This window comes from Gopherus flavomarginatus, chromosome 13, assembly GCF_025201925.1.
Source record: "Gopherus flavomarginatus isolate rGopFla2 chromosome 13, rGopFla2.mat.asm, whole genome shotgun sequence".
Classification (NCBI taxonomy): Eukaryota; Metazoa; Chordata; order Testudines; family Testudinidae; genus Gopherus; species Gopherus flavomarginatus.
The window spans coordinates 29,302,145-29,317,624 of record NC_066629.1 but is presented as its reverse complement, the minus strand read 5'-3'; the positions used below and the strand labels follow the sequence as shown (position 1 = coordinate 29,317,624).

General features: G+C 46.1%; 1 protein-coding gene across 6 annotated transcripts in view; it reads right to left on the bottom strand.

Moving 5' to 3' along the window:
- Positions 1 to 15,480, bottom strand: part of VPS11 (VPS11 core subunit of CORVET and HOPS complexes) — a 65,435-nt gene that overhangs the window by 1,227 nt on the left and 48,728 nt on the right. For all 6 annotated transcript variants that reach the window (XM_050921996.1, XM_050921993.1, XM_050921997.1 and 3 more), the window contains exons 9-18: positions 14,938 to 15,010; positions 13,786 to 13,835; positions 13,644 to 13,699; positions 12,272 to 12,349; positions 11,635 to 11,712; positions 9,831 to 9,906; positions 7,787 to 7,900; positions 7,157 to 7,195; positions 6,557 to 6,676; positions 6,214 to 6,267 (exon numbers count right to left, since the gene is read on the bottom strand). In XM_050921996.1, coding sequence (XP_050777953.1) covers positions 6,214 to 6,267; positions 6,557 to 6,676; positions 7,157 to 7,195; positions 7,787 to 7,900; positions 9,831 to 9,906; positions 11,635 to 11,712; positions 12,272 to 12,349; positions 13,644 to 13,699; positions 13,786 to 13,835; positions 14,938 to 15,010 — 738 coding nt within the window. The remainder of the gene's footprint in view (positions 1 to 6,213; positions 6,268 to 6,556; positions 6,677 to 7,156; positions 7,196 to 7,786; positions 7,901 to 9,830; positions 9,907 to 11,634; positions 11,713 to 12,271; positions 12,350 to 13,643; positions 13,700 to 13,785; positions 13,836 to 14,937; positions 15,011 to 15,480) is intronic.

Genomic DNA, 15,480 nt, shown 5'->3' with positions numbered 1-15,480 from the left:
CCTAGAGTGGCGCCACTATGGCACTAGATATATACCCCTGCCGGCCCGCCCGCTCCTCAGTTCCTTCTTACCGCCGTGTCGGTTGCTGGAACTGTGGAGTGCGGTTCGCTGACCTCCACGTCCCTAGCTCTCCTCGTCGTTTAGCTTATAAAACCTTTTTTCTCAGTTAGTTATAGTTACCTTTTCAGTATAGTTGTAGTTAGTTAAGTTTTTGTAAATAGTTATTGAACATTGCCTGTGGGTGGGCTGTTGCCCTCCTCGCCGGGGTTTAAACAGTGCTCGACTTGCAAGAAGCCGATGCCTACAAGTGACCCCCACGATGCGTGCCTGAAGTGCCTGGGGGAATCGCACATTAGTGACAAGTGCCGCATTTGTAAGGCCTTTAAGCCGCGCACTAAAAAGGAAAGAGACCAACGTCTCCGCGCTCTTCTCATGGAAGCGGCTCTCTCTCTGGCACCGGCAGCGCAGTCCACCGCTTCGGCGCCGGCACCGGCAAGACTCCCCGGCACCGACCATCTCCGGCACCGGGAACAGACCTACGTCCCTCGACGTCTGTCTCCACACCCAGGCAGACCCGAGTGGACCGCCCGGCTCCTACCTTAGCCGTGGCACCGCCTGCAGGACTGTCGACTCCGGGCCCGGAGGGTCCGTCGAGTCCAGCTCCTCCTAGCTCCCCATTACGATCAGGGGTTGAGCTAAGGGTCCCGTCAACACCGGAGACTTTCGCCTCAGCTCGGGACTGATTGCTCTCACGGAGCCAACTCAACCACCCACGGGACGCATCGTATCCACGGGCAAGCCGATGCTTCGTCCGTCCTCTCCCGCGTCCCGACGCCGATCGCCCTGATGGCGTGACCGCTCACGCTCGGGGCACCGATCGCCTAGACGGTGCCGGTCGTACTCGCGGCACCGATCACCATCTGGCCGGTCCCGATAGGCTTCATCACACCATCGGCACCGAGCCTCCAGGAGTCGTTCGCCTCGGCGTTCGGCACCGCGGTCGACCTCCCGGCACCGAACCAGTGGCAAGTCCCGCACCCGGTCGACTTGCAAATGTGTCTTTTTGCTGCAAGGATTTTTACCTCTGTTTGCTGTAGCTTTGAATCTAAGGCTGGGGATGGGGGGTCCCCTCTCGTCTATATGAATCTAAGTACCCTGTAAAGCATTTTCCATCCTGATTTTACAGAGAGAATTTTTACCTTCTCTTTAATTAAAAGCTTTCTTTTTAATAACCTGATTGATTTTTCCTTGTTTTAAAATCCAAGGGACTGAGTCTGAACTCACCAAGGATTGGTGGGGGGAAAGGAGGGGGGATGGTTAATTCCTCTTTGTTTTAAGATCCAAGGAGTTTGGATCTGTGTAAGCCTCTCAAGGCAACCCAGGGAGGAGGGAGTCTGGGGGGGAAAAGGAGGGGGATGGTTAATTTCTCCTTGTTTTAAGACCCAAGGGGTTTGGGTCTTGGGTTCCCCAGGGAAGGTTTTGGGGGAACAGAAAGCGTGCCAGACGCTAACTTCTGGCTGGTGGCAGCGTACCAAATTTAAGCTACTAATTAAGCTTAAAAGTGATCATGCAGGTCCCCACTTCTTGACTCTAAAGTTCAAAGTGGGGAAAAAAACCTTGACGGGGCGCATGCTTTTCTCCCGTGTCAGGAAGCCCTCATGCTGTGGGACTTGTGTAGAACATTTGATACACCTGCAAGCATTGTACCTCCCCGTGGTACAGAACGAGCTGGCGGACCACCTCAGCAGGTCGTTTCATGGCCACGAGTGGTGCCTTCACCCAGACATCATTATTTCAAACTCCCAGAGGTGGGGCTTTCCCCAGATAGACCTTGTCATAACCTATTCTCAGATTTGGACCTTAGCGTCCAAAATATGGAGGTTAGCATGAAAACCTCCAAGCTTAGTTACCAGCTTGGACCTGGTAAAGCTGCCACCACCCAAAAAATTAGAGTGTTTTGGGGCACTCTGGTCCCCCCAAAACCCTTCCCTGGGGACCCCAAGACCCAAATTCCTTGAGTCTCACAACAAAGGGGAATAAACCATTTCCCTTCCCTTCTCCCTTCCAGGTGTTCCCTCCCTGGGTTTCTGGAGAGAGACACAGAAGCAAGTTCCGTGAGTCTAAACAGAGGGACGCCACCCTCCCTGTTTCCAGTCCTGGAAACACAAGTACTTCCCTCTTCACCCAGAGGGTATGCAAAGTCAGGCTAGTAAATCTAACACACACAGATTTCCCCCTGACTTCTTCCTCCCACCAATTCCCTGGTGAGCTACAGACTCAATTCCCTGGAGTTCCCCACTAAAGAAAAACTCCAACAGGTCTTAAAAGAAAGCTTTATGTAAAAAGAAAGAAAAAATACATAAAAATGGTCTCTCTGTATTAAGGTGACAAATACAGGGTCAATTGCTTAAAAGAAATATGAACAAACAGCCTTATCCACAAAGAATACAATTTAACACATTCCAGCAACTACACACATGTAAATACAAAAAAACCAACCTACGGTCTTCCTATCTTTGTACTTACAACTTGGAAACAGAAGATTAGAAAAGCAGGAGGCAGAAAAATCCTCTCATAGCCGAGAGAGAGTACAGGCAGAAGACCAGAACAAAGGACTCAGACACAAACTTCCCTCCACCCAGATTTGAAAAAGTCTTGTTTCCTGATGGGTCCTCTGGTCAGGTGTTTCAGGTTACTCCTTTCCAGGTGAAAGAGACATTAACCCTTAGCTATCTGTTTATGACAGACCTATTCGCCACATGACAACAGGAAGTGCCAGCAGTTCTGCTCCTTCCAGAACCACAGCCTGGGCTCCAGAGCGGATGTGTTCTTTTTCCACTAGGGAGGTTGGCTCCTATACGCCTTTCTGCCCATACCGCTGGTTCACAAGGTGCTCCTCAAGATCCGGAGGAAACAAGCTCAGGTTATATTGATAGCACCAGCATGGCCCCACCAGTGCTGGTACACATCTCCCCTAGCCATGTCCGCGGAAGCCCCGATCATCCTGCTGCTCTTCTCAGACCTTCTGACACAAGATCATGGCGATCTTCAACATGCGAGCCTCAACTTGCTTCACCTCATGGTGTGGAAGCTCCATGCTTGAAGCCAATGGAGCTTTCCTGTTCAGACCAGGTTAGACAAGTCCTCCTTGGCAATAGAAAACCCTCTATGAGAGCCACATACCTTGTCAAGAGATTTTCAGGATGGTCGGCACAACGCCAATGCTGGCCCCCATGCCATTTATTCTGGACAACCTCCTCTATCTGAAGCAGCAAGCGCTTTTGTTGTCATCAATTAAGGGTACATCTTTCACCCAGGCAAGGACCACCACTCTTTGTTTGCTAACCCTACTGTCAGCCGGTTTTTAAAAAGGCTTGACAGGCTATATCCTCACGTCCGACAGCCTGACCCTGCCTGGGACCTCAACCTGGTCCTTTCTAGGCTAATGGGACCACCCTTCCAGCCCTTGGCAACGTGCTCCCTTCTCTCTCTCTTACAAGGTGGCATTCCTGGTGGCATTAACCTCACCCAAGAGGGTATGTGAACTCAGGACCCTAACCTCAGCACCCCCTTATACAGTGTACTATAAGGACACGGTGCAGCTCAGACCTCTTCCTGCTTTCCTCCCGAAGACTGTTTCACAGTTTCATAGATTCATAGACTCTAGGACTGGAAGGGACCTCGAAAGGTCATCGAGTCCAGTCCCCTGCCCTCATGGCAGGACCAAATACTGTCTAGACCATCCCTGATAAACATTTATCTAACCTACTCTTAAATATCTCGAGATGGAGATTCTACAACCTCCCTAGGCAATTTATTCCAGTGTTTAACTACCCTGACAATTAGGAACTTTTTCCTAATGTCCAACCTAAATCTCCCTTGCTGCAGTTTAAGCCCATTGCTTCTTGTTCTATCACTGGAGGCTAAGGTGAACAAGTTTTCTCCCTCCTCCTGATGACACCCTTTTAGATACCTGACAACTGCTATCATGTCCCCTCTCAGTCTACTCTTTTCCAAACTAAATAAACCCAATTCTTTCAGCCTTCCTTCCTAGGTCATGTTCTCAAGACCTTTAATCATTCTTGTTGCTCTTCTCTGGACCTTCTCCAATTTCTCCACATCTTTCTTGAAATGCGGTGCCCAGAACTGGACACAATACTCCAGGTGAGGCCTAACCAGCGCAGAGTAGAGCGGAAGAATGACTTCTCGTGTCTCGTTTACAACATACCTGTTAATGCATCCCAGAATCACGTTTGCTTTTTTTGCAACAGTATCACACTGTTGACTCATATTTAGCTCGTGGTCCACTATGACCCCTAGATCTCTTTCTGCCATACTCCTTCCTAGACAGTCTCTTCCCATTCTGTATGTGTGAAACTGATTGTTCCTTCCTAAGTGGAGCACTTTGCATTTGTCTTTATTGAACTTCATCCAGTTTACCTCAGACCATTTCTCTAATTTGTCCAGATCATTTTGACCCTGTCCTCCAAAGCAGTTGCAATCCCTCCCAGTTTGGTATCGTCAGCAAACTTAATAAGTGTACTTTCTATGCCAACATCCAAGTCGTTGATGAAGATATTGAACAGACGCAGTCCCAAAACAGACCCCTGCGGAACCCCACTTGTTATACCTTTCCAGCAGGATTGGGAGCCATTAATAACTACTGTCTGAGTACGGTTATCCAGCCAGTTATGCACCCACCTTACAGTAGCCCCATCTAAATTGTATTTGCCTAGTTTATCGATAAGGATATCATGCGAGACCGTATCAAATGCCTTACTAAAGTCTAGGTATACCACATCCACCGCTTCTCCCTTATCCACAAGACTCGTTATTCTATCAAAGAAAGCTATCAGATTGGTTTGACACGATTTTTTCTTTACAAATCCACGTTGGCTATTCCGTCTCACCTTACCACCTTCCAAGTGTTTGCAGATGATTCCTTTAATTACTTTCACATCAACCAGGACATGTTTCTCCCATTATTTTACCCTAATCCACATTTCACGGCAGGAACCAGAGAGACTCCACTCTCTGGATGTCCGCAGGGTGCTAGCCTTTTACATCAAGAGAACAAAGCCATGCAGAAAATCAGTTCAGTTATTCGTGGCTCTAGCGGATACAATGAAAGGGCTGCCTGTGTCATCACAACACATTTAGCCATGGATAGCATCCTGTATTCGTGAGTGCTACAACCTGACAGAGGTTCCCTCACCCTCAATCACTGTGCATTCCACCGGGGCACAGGCTTAGTCAATAGTGTTCCTGGTGCAGGTCCCCACTAAGGAAATCTGCAGAGCAGCGACGCGGTCCTCTATCCACACTTTCACCCCGCATTATGCAACTAATCAGCAGGCTAGAGATGATGCGGCTCCAATCAGTTGATGACTCTGACCCTGCCTCCTGAACTTGAGAGTCACCTGATTGGAATCGACATGAACAAGCACTCGAAGAAGAAAAAATGGTTACTCACCGTCTTGTAACTGTTGTTCTTCATGTCCGTTCCAATACCCACACTCCTTCTCTGTCGGAATAGCTGGCAAGAAGGAACTGAGGGGGTGGCGGTTCAGTAGGGCTCCATCTTGGGCGCCATGAAAGCGTGATTCCAGGGGGTGCCCAGGCTGACCCTACGGTTGCTGCCAGGGGACAATCTTCCAGCTATCATGCCCGTGTGCATGCACACACCTGACTGGAATGGACATGAACAACACCTCTCGAAGAACAAGAGTTATGAGTAGGTGAGTAACTTTTTTCCTGCATGACAGCACCCTCTATTTAAGTCAGGCTTCCTTTCTGTAGGATAGTGTTTATATTTAGTCTTGGGGAAGTTTTATCTGTTATTTATCAAAGGAATAGGCTTTCTAGCCCCAGAAAAATACTTATCTACAAAGGGGATGAGAATCACCAGTCATAATTATTGAGAGGATAAATTAGAAGATTGCTAAGCCTTGTCCACAAAGTTCTATCATGTTTTCCCTGACACACGGATTTTTCTTTTTCCCCTTAGCTGTGCTATTGCTACTCGTGTTGGCATTGGCTCTTTGACTCTACCGTACACAATGTTGTTCTGGTGGATTCAACATGGAGATAGCAAGGCTATCCTCAGCTACCAAGTATGCTTACTGGAACTATTTTCTGGTGGCAGGGAAAAAGTGCATGTTGGAAAAATGCTCAGAGATGAACCCAAATAAAATACATTTAAGTTCTGCTCACCTGGGAGTCTTTCAGCATGGTACTGACTGCTACAGGAACGCTACATCCACCCTCCTGAAACAAAAAGCACAGCAAACAGGTAAAAGTTGATATCAAGGTTCCTATGTGACCCACCACGTCATGTCCCTTTGAAAAGCCTGTAGAACACAGAGTCAGCCATGTACAGAAGAATATCCGTACACACGTAATCAGTTATCAGACACTTGAATGTAGTCTGTATTTAGCAGTTGCGGTAACGAAATCTAGCAGGTTTCTGATACCATGGTGTTTAATAATACTACATAAGCATTTACTACTTCTCCCAGGAAGGAAGTGGACAGACAAGTGATGGTACCAAACCTACCAAGTGTCTCATAAAGGCTCTCTCGGCAATGCAGCATAGCACCGTTTCCCCATCATGCAAGGCAGATACCATATCCAGTATCTCTTCGTCTCTAGCTCGGACCTCTACTGCTAAGGCACCCTGAAGGAAGAGAAAACACTATCCTCCGTCTTCATGCATCTCTAGTCTGCAGTCTTAGTCCCAAACCACTAAACCTGCATGGCTTAGAGGCATTCCAGTGTAGTGCGCTACACCCTACACACACGCAAATCACACTGCTATAACACATGGCAACAAGATGAAAGCAGAAAGAAAAAGTTTCAAATTACTAAACAAGTGAGCTGTAGGATCACAACTTCAGACTGATTCTTATCAGCGTCTTCTATATAGATGCTGACTCCTACTTTCATTACCACGCTCTTGAAAGGCCACATCTCAGAAGTAGAATGATCACTTGTAACAGTGATGACGTGCGAGCCTTTAACTAACAACTGCAGTTCACTTCCCAAATGCAACATGCCTATAGAACAGCAGCCAGAAAAGGTGGAGAGTTGAAAACACAGTTGAAATGTTTGGCTGTAACACAGCAACTGGCTACTCAGCTGGCTTTTCATAGCATACCTGCCCAACAGCATAAAGGCAATCTTCAGGGTTTAGGATCTGGAGAAAAAGCAAAGATTAGTTAACATGTTGAAGTGCTAAATCCAAGATTATGTAAAAAACAATGTTAAATGCTCCAAAGAGCAGCAATTCAGGATGAGACTGAAATTGTTTCCATAAAGGAAGTGCAATACAATGGTTAAAGCAAGGAACTGGGAGGTAACAATTCCTGGGTTCTATTCCCAACTCTGGGGATGCTCTTGCCCCAGCCGTACGCCTCAATTTCCCCATCCATAAAATGGGTATGATGGTACTTATTTCCTTGAAGGTCAATGTTTTATCAAAATTCTCATCAGATGTTTCTAAAGTGCCTGTTCTTGAAGGATTTGGGCACTATAAAGGGCTCTGAAGTTTTCAGATGGGCAAACATTATTGACACATGGAAAGAGTTGTGCTGAATGCATCTTTGGAAGGGAAATGAATCTTTGGAAGGGAACCCTCACTCCAATGCAGCCTAATCTCAAGATAATATATATATGGATTCAGAGCAGCTGTTATGCTCATCCATGATGGGGAAGCTAAGGTTTCTAAAAGGGAATGGGTTAAGGGTCTGTGGAAGTGAATGGAATTTCCCACAGTGCTTCTCCTTACCTGACCAATACGATTCTCCCAGCCCATCCTTCTCAGTCCAGCAGCAGCCAGAATTATAGCACTGAAGTCCTCCTTTTCATCCAGCTTTTTCAAGCGGGTGTTTAAATTTCCTCTCTACATAAAGGGTTAAGTGAGAAGCACAATCTCCAAATTGGGACACTTTGCTTGCAGATCTTAACTCAGCCACTAGAGGCTGCTACTGCTGCAATCACCAAAGGCTGTCACTCCTGCAGCTAATCAGCCAGCTCCCTTCCTCTCTGCTTGGGCCTTTCCTCCCTTATCTCTTGTCCCGCAGCAGCAGCAGTTACTCCTCACAGGGGATGGGGAATGCAGTCTCATATACAAGCAGGTCAGGCTTCTGGATCAAACATAATCAACTACAGAGCTTCCTTCTCTGACGCTCTCTACGCTACCGCAGTAAGTCGACCTACGCTACACAACTCCAGCTACGTCAATAACATAGCTGGAGTTTACATACCTTAGGTTGAGTTACCATGGGTGGTTGACAGGAGAAAATCTCCCATCTACTTACAGCGAAGAGTCCTGTGGCACCTTATAGACTAACAGATGTTTTGAGGCATGAGCTTTCGTGGTGAATACCCACTTAGTCAGATACATGTGATACTTGACACTATCTACTTACCTTACTCTTCTCATCGGGGGTAGAGCACAGGGATCGACTAGAGAGCAATCTGCAGTCGATTTGGTAGGTCTTTACTAGACCCGCTAAATCGACCACCGGTGGATCCATCGCAGAGCGTGGATCCCTGCTACAGTGTAGACCTGCCCTGAGAGAGACACCACAGATGTCTTCCAAAAAGATCATTTAAATACACTGCCAGGTATGGCTTGGTTAGCTTATACAATGTATGTTACACACTGGGCCACCTACTGTCTGAGCAGTATAACAGAGTGTTCCAAACATGCAGCAAAGCACTACGGAAGAGAGGAAAGGGGAAGATTCCCTCACAGAATGAAAGGAAAGGGGGATCTTTAGTAAGAATGAGAGCTCAAGGGAGGTGAGGCTGGGGAAAGCAGGCCTGCCATCTGCTCCTGGAGCAAGACTGCTGCAGTACACTGCAGAAATACTGCGTAAGTACTGATCACTTGATGAGAAGGAAGCCACCAAGATTTCCCCCAGACCTGAAGAAGCCACCAACAGATTAGGGGGAGTTTGAAGGTGTGTGTGTGGGGGGAAGGGGAGCAGTGGACTCCCAAGTTGAGAGAGAAGTCACACTAACTTGCTTTTCAAGAACATTTGGGACTCTCTCAGCTTTGCTGTAAAATGGATTTTTCCAAGATTGATGCATATTTGTGCTCCCCTAGGGTTTTGCAGCTTGGGGCAAAAGCATCACCAGGCACTGACACTACACTATGATGTAACAAAATGGGATGAGCAAGGCAGGAGCCAAAGGAGAGTGGACTTCTAAGAACAGCCTGAAAATAGTACCATTTGCCAGAACATGCCAACAGCCCTTGTAGGGCCCTAGCTGTCTCCAGTCACTTGCATAATTGAGTTGAGGAACTATCCTGGAAAACTTGTTCAGATGGTGGCAGATGGAATTTTGCTGTGAGTTGTGAAGTAATCCATTTGGACACTGGCTCTTTGGGACTGTGGACGTGTCTCATGTAGCACTGAACATGTCAGCAGCTGACTAATAATTATGCAGAATTAAACAATAAGTTAAAGGGACAGACACTGGGACAACAGAGCCTTTCACTGCTGGTCTGAACCCCACCCAAGCCGTTAGTGACTGAACTGGAATGAGTTGTGTGTCTTATGCCAGTTCCTCCTGTGAAGTGTATCTGCCTCCGAGAAGCTAAACTAATATTGGGTCCTTTCTCAGCAGAAAATACAGGGATTGAATGAGCCAGGGAGAGTAAACTCCTCTCTCTCAGTAGTTTAGGAAGACAGCATGAAGTTAGTTTGAACAGAGGACTGGAAGTCAGGAAGCCTGGGTTCTAATCGTAGCGCCAAAGTGCTAGAAACAGCCAACCGTTATTTATTGAGATACCACTCCCGCACCCTGCCATGAAAGGATACAATATCCCTGAATTCCAGATGAGGGAACCGCCTTTTGAGCTGAGCTGCTCGCCGAAGTGAACTGGTTCCAATCACACTTCAGAGGAAAAAAAACAAAAAACCAACCCCAGTGAAACAGAATTAGATTCATTCACTCACCTTTAGCTGGGGACAGGTTAGGCGCTTTCAGGGAAACACACACTACCTTTTTAAACTAGTCAGAGACCATTTAGGGATCTATCCATCATTCATATTGGCAGAAGGAAACATGGAGAGATTTAACATGAGGTCTGACTAAATCTAGATATAACAAGACTACCTAGTCTGTAAAACAGTCAATGTGGTAGGTTGTTAGGCCTTTGCAAAGCAGACATTAATCCTTGTTAAGGATCTCTGACTCCTCAGTGGGCCACCATCTACAGAATGTAGCAATCCCCAAGCCCTATTTTCTGTTTTGATAACTGCAATAAACTGCTTTTGAAAGCAGGGATAGCAGTCCTGGATCACGGAACATATGTCTGGGTGTGCAAGGTGAGGTCTGATAAACAGATCCTGGAGAGTGCAGTGGGAGAGCTCTCTGGACAGCACCGTGTGCATCTGGACAGCAAGGGGGGCTGCCAGTCTGACCATAGAGAGGACTACTTTCAAGGGATGTATGCTACTCACTTTTCTTTTTATCCCATAAAAAAAGATGACAAGTGTAAATCTACATCTGTGTAAATCTAAATCTGTGAAGCAAACAATTTCTTTTGTTTTATTTCTATTTTCTGTGTTTTAATTAAGATCACTGCCAAATGGGTAATTTCTGCACAGACATCCCCAAAGAGAAAGGAACTTAGTAACCTCTAAGGAGAGGGACTGAAAAGTAAGTAATTTCTGGAACTTGCCCCCCATCTCAGGGCTTGTACACACTAGTGCTTGTACTAGTATAACTTAAGTCATTCGGGGTGTGAAAAAGCCACCCCACTAAGCGATGTGATGTGGACAGCGCTATGTCAGTGGGAGACACTGTTCTACTGACATAGCTACTGCTGCTTGGGAAGGTGGAGTAATTATGCCGACGGGAGACTATCTGCACTAGCAGCGCTACAGCGACACAGCTACACCAATAGACCTGCACTGCTGTAGTGATTCTAGTGTAGATTAGTCTTTGGTCTGAGTCAAGAAGCATGGACAGAAAAGTCTGTTCCCACTGAGTTGTGTTACCATCAGAGTGGAGTAGGTGAATGCAACAGGAAAAGCCAATAGACCAAGGAGACGGAGTTGGCTGTGGTGTGGGTCACAAAAACACTGAGCAAAGTTCACCCTGCTTTAAGTCCCTTGACCTCAGTGGAGATCCAACAAAGCTGAACGTCCTCTGTGTCAGTCAAAAGAGAGGGGAGGATTTTAGTGTGCAGAGTGCTTTGAAGATATTAAGTGCTAAGAATTCATTCTGGGGGTTGTGGAGGATTTAGAAAATGTCAGATCTCAGGCATGACTGGAGAGATGAGAGGTCAGCTCCTGCTCCTTTATTCAACAGCAGAAATTCTTTCCCATAGTGATAATTATGGTTCCTGGGATTCTTAAGTTTTTATTCCTTTACTGCTAATTCCTACAAATGGTTCATTTTAACTTAAATTAAAAAAAAAAGATGACAACACCACAACACTGAAAACACCTCTTAATCTGTGCAAAGGGCAAGGGACAGATGAAAGTCTGGATGTTAACTGTATTAATACAGGGAGTTCACCAAGAATAGTGAAGAGCAGGCAGTTTTGGTATTGAGAAGTATAAGCCTATCCCTTTTCACCACCCCATTTGTTCAACAACTCTCCCATCCACTCACCTCTTTTCAGGAAGGCTGTTGAGAGTTTCTTCATAGTTCTTTGGATGAAAAATGACAGCATCATGAGGGTTTTCCCTTCTACAAAGAAATACAGTGTAGACAAGACATCATTCCATAGGATGTGGTTCAATGGAAACAGTTCTGCTCATGGTCCTTAGTGGAGGTGCCTCTAACTTCCTTATCCTTACTCCAATACAGGAAGCACTTTCTTTTCCTCTTCCATTTTTCCTTCTAATTAATCTAGAGCTGGTGAAGGTGCTGGTTTGACAATTCTAGACAGTCGGTTCTCTACTCGTCTACAGAGCAGGCACAGCACAGGCAATGGAAGGGCAAACTTCCCATAGGCACCACCCTCTGTTAACATGCTTAATCCTGAGCTGGAGCCCACCCAACCCCTCTTTGAGGAAGAGAGAGGGAGAGTTCAGTCTTCATAGCCCGTGGTATTTGGGCTCCCTCTCCCCTGAGACAGGCAACAAGATGACAAGCACAGTGGCAAGTTGTGCAGTACAGTTACCTACACAAAGGGAAACAGATTGAGACCAACCAAACTCATCACACAAGATGCCAACAGTAAAGAAATGGACCCTTGGGGATTTTAAAACTCCACAAGAAGTCAGGCCTCTCAATGCACACTTACTTGCAGATGGCCCCAATGGTGAAGCCAGGCGGGAGCGAAGTTGGCAGGTCCTTCAAGGAGTGAACAACCAGGTCAACTCTACAAGTCAGAGGAGAGAAAAGTCAGAGCATGGTATGAGTGAAGGAGCCCATGAGGCACCTCCAAGATGCCTGCACATGATCTGAGAAATAAAAATTCCACACTGGACTCTAGTGTAGAAAGAGGGGCTGGAAATTAAGAATCCTGGGTTCTATTCTCAGTTCTACTAATTCACTGTGCAACTGTAGACAGGTCACTTCATCCCTCTGTGCCTCAAGTTTTTCCATCTGTAACATAATGATGCGTATCTCCCAGGGGTACTACATCATAAATATTTGCCAAGTGATTTGAAGAGCCTGGTGTGGGTGCCGAAGACCCATACACACATTGCACAGACACCCAGAAACCTTGCAGTACACAGAGCTCACTGGATCCGATATCCAGTCAGATTTAAATAACTACTTTTCAGTTGGCAGCAGCCCAGAGCTCAAGCTGCCTGCATCACTTCATACCACTGACACGGCCATCAAAAAAGGGGCTTGAATCCTTAGAGCCTGAACTCACTGGGAGTCTTTCCACTGACTTCAGTGGGAGTCAGATCAGGCCCTTAGATGACAAGGACCCAAAGGGAAATCTTTAATTTTAATCCAAATTGAGACAAGTCCCTCGATCCATGTGCAACCCATACCCTAGCTGGATCATGAGGTAAAAAACAGCCATCTCCCTCAGTCACAAATGACATCCGAACCCAGGTTTCCCACAGAAATAAGTTACCTCAGAAGAGGCTTAACCCTAATGCTTCCAGTTCTCCTGCACCGTTGGTAGCGAGTACAATTAACAGGCAGGAGGCTTTGGAGACTGTTTAATGCTAACTGTGAATCTGAGGCATCTACTGAAATGTCTGAATTCAAACTGTATGTGGCCACCCAGTGATGTGTATGTAACAAATAACACCGTTGCTCTAAAAATACCACAGGTTGCAGGGCATCAGTTCAACCAACACAAACATTACTAATTGACATGACACATTTTTCCTTCGGCCATGCAAGCCCAACTAAAACACCACAGGTTGCAGGGCATCGGTTCAACCAACACAAACATTACTAATTGACATGACACATTTTCCCTTCAGCCATGCAAGCCCAACTAAAACAGCCAGGGGAAGGAGAAAGACTAGGGATAGCACATTTCACAAGCCTCTCATTCTCTAAAATGTTCTAAAAGAAGTTTGAATTACAAACAAACCACTAGACTGTGAATGTTTGTCTTGATTTCAGACGCAGACAGAATCTGCAGCACTGCCTGGGCCATTCCATGGCTTGCAGTTAGCAAGAGAAAGGTTCAGAGCTCTTACTCATTTCTTTCCAGTGCATTTTCCAGCTCCTTGGTAAAGAGGCTCTTCTCTCCAATCTAAATAGGGAGAGAGGAACATGAAGCATGTTACCAACATAGTCACATATAGCCTCGCTCAATTCAAAGAGGAAGAGGTCATTTACCTTGGAAAGAGCAGTGTCCAGGATCTTGTCTCCAGTTGTTGACATGGCAACTGTTCAAAGAGAGAGCTTTTTAAGAGCAGCAATACAGAGAGATCAGATGGGCCCAGACTCTAAGTCTCTGTGCGGTATGCAGCAAAGGGGTACACGGCTACTGCATTCTAGTGCAGGTGTGAATGCAAGCTCCATGTAGCAGGAGTATTCTAGCAGTACTCTGCACTAGCAGGAGTCAAGATTAGGTCTTCTGGAAGTGTGCTGCCTTATTCCCAAGAGCACAGAGTAAGAAAAGGGAAGGCCATGAGTGTGTGTGTTTGAGGACAGTAGTTTTAAGCAGGATCCTCATCACACTAACAAGACACTCGGCTTTGAGCACCATCTCTGGCCTCCCTCCTGCTACTAGGCAAGTGCTCAGCAGCCATCCAATCAATGCAGCATTGGGATCCTGACTGCTCCCTGTCTGGTTTATATAATTTTTTACTTTGCACTTGAACATGAATATATGGTGCATCTTGCTTGGAGCCAGACTAATACATGGTTGCTCTACGGAGTGACAGTACCATAATCTGTATAGAAACTTGGGAAATTAATGCTCTACTCTATGGAGTGACAGTACCATAATCTGTATAGAAACTTGGGAAATTAATGCTCAGCAGTACATGGAATCCATCCTCTCCTTGCTCTGCAGACATTAGCATCTCTTGCCCAGTCACGTGATACTAACAGAATGGAATTGGTTCGGATTCTCCACTTATCGCAAACGCCACAATCTCTCTTCCTTGGGCCAAAGGCTTCTTGCATAACAGATTTAAAAGTTTATTAGAAAATGTTTAAAAATAAATAATACAGAGAGTTTGAAAAGTCAGTTATTGATCATCGGGGGTAGCATGCAGAGTATAGGGGGATGCTAGTAGTTTGGTATTGAACGGCACATAGCATATACAGTCTGCCATGTTCCCAATGCAAGGTGTACGGTGGGTGAGATCAAGATACAGTCAGGAAGCAGTGGGGGTACATCGCTCATACATACAGGTTACAGACAGTCATGGGTAAAGATAAGCGGGCTGGGTAATGGGGATAGGATGACCTTCACTTATTACACATCAAACTATCCCATTCCAACTGCTCCCTGCCTCTGAGCAGCATTTGAACACCTACCAATCTCAAAATGAAGGTTGAGGTATCGCTTGCGGAGCATTTCCACTACACTGTCTGTCTGAATCCGGGCCAGCTGCAGTTTAAAAACAGAAGGCAAAGTCGCATGTGAGATGGCATGTGTTCAGTACAAGCTTTTCTATTCTTAGACATAGTCAAATGCACCCACCAAAGCCTCCAAAACACAAGCATTAATGCAAATAAATAGAAGTCTTAGCACAGTGCTACACAAACATAAACCCTACCCCTGCATAATGATCACAACACGCAACAGAACAAAGTATTACCATCCCTGCTTTACAGATGGAGAAACAGAATTGGAGTGACCTGCCCTCTGGTCAGACGGGGTCAGTGGTAGGGTCAGAATTAGAGCACTGTAAAGACAGACCAAATTTCTTCAGTAAGAAGTAGTCGTTCAAACAGGGGACTGGAAGTCAGAATTCCTGGGTTCTATTTTCAGCTCTGCCACTGACTTGCTATGTTCTGTGGCCAGCCATTTCAGCTCTTTGTGCCTCGGCGACATTATGTTTAAAGTGGAGATGGTAT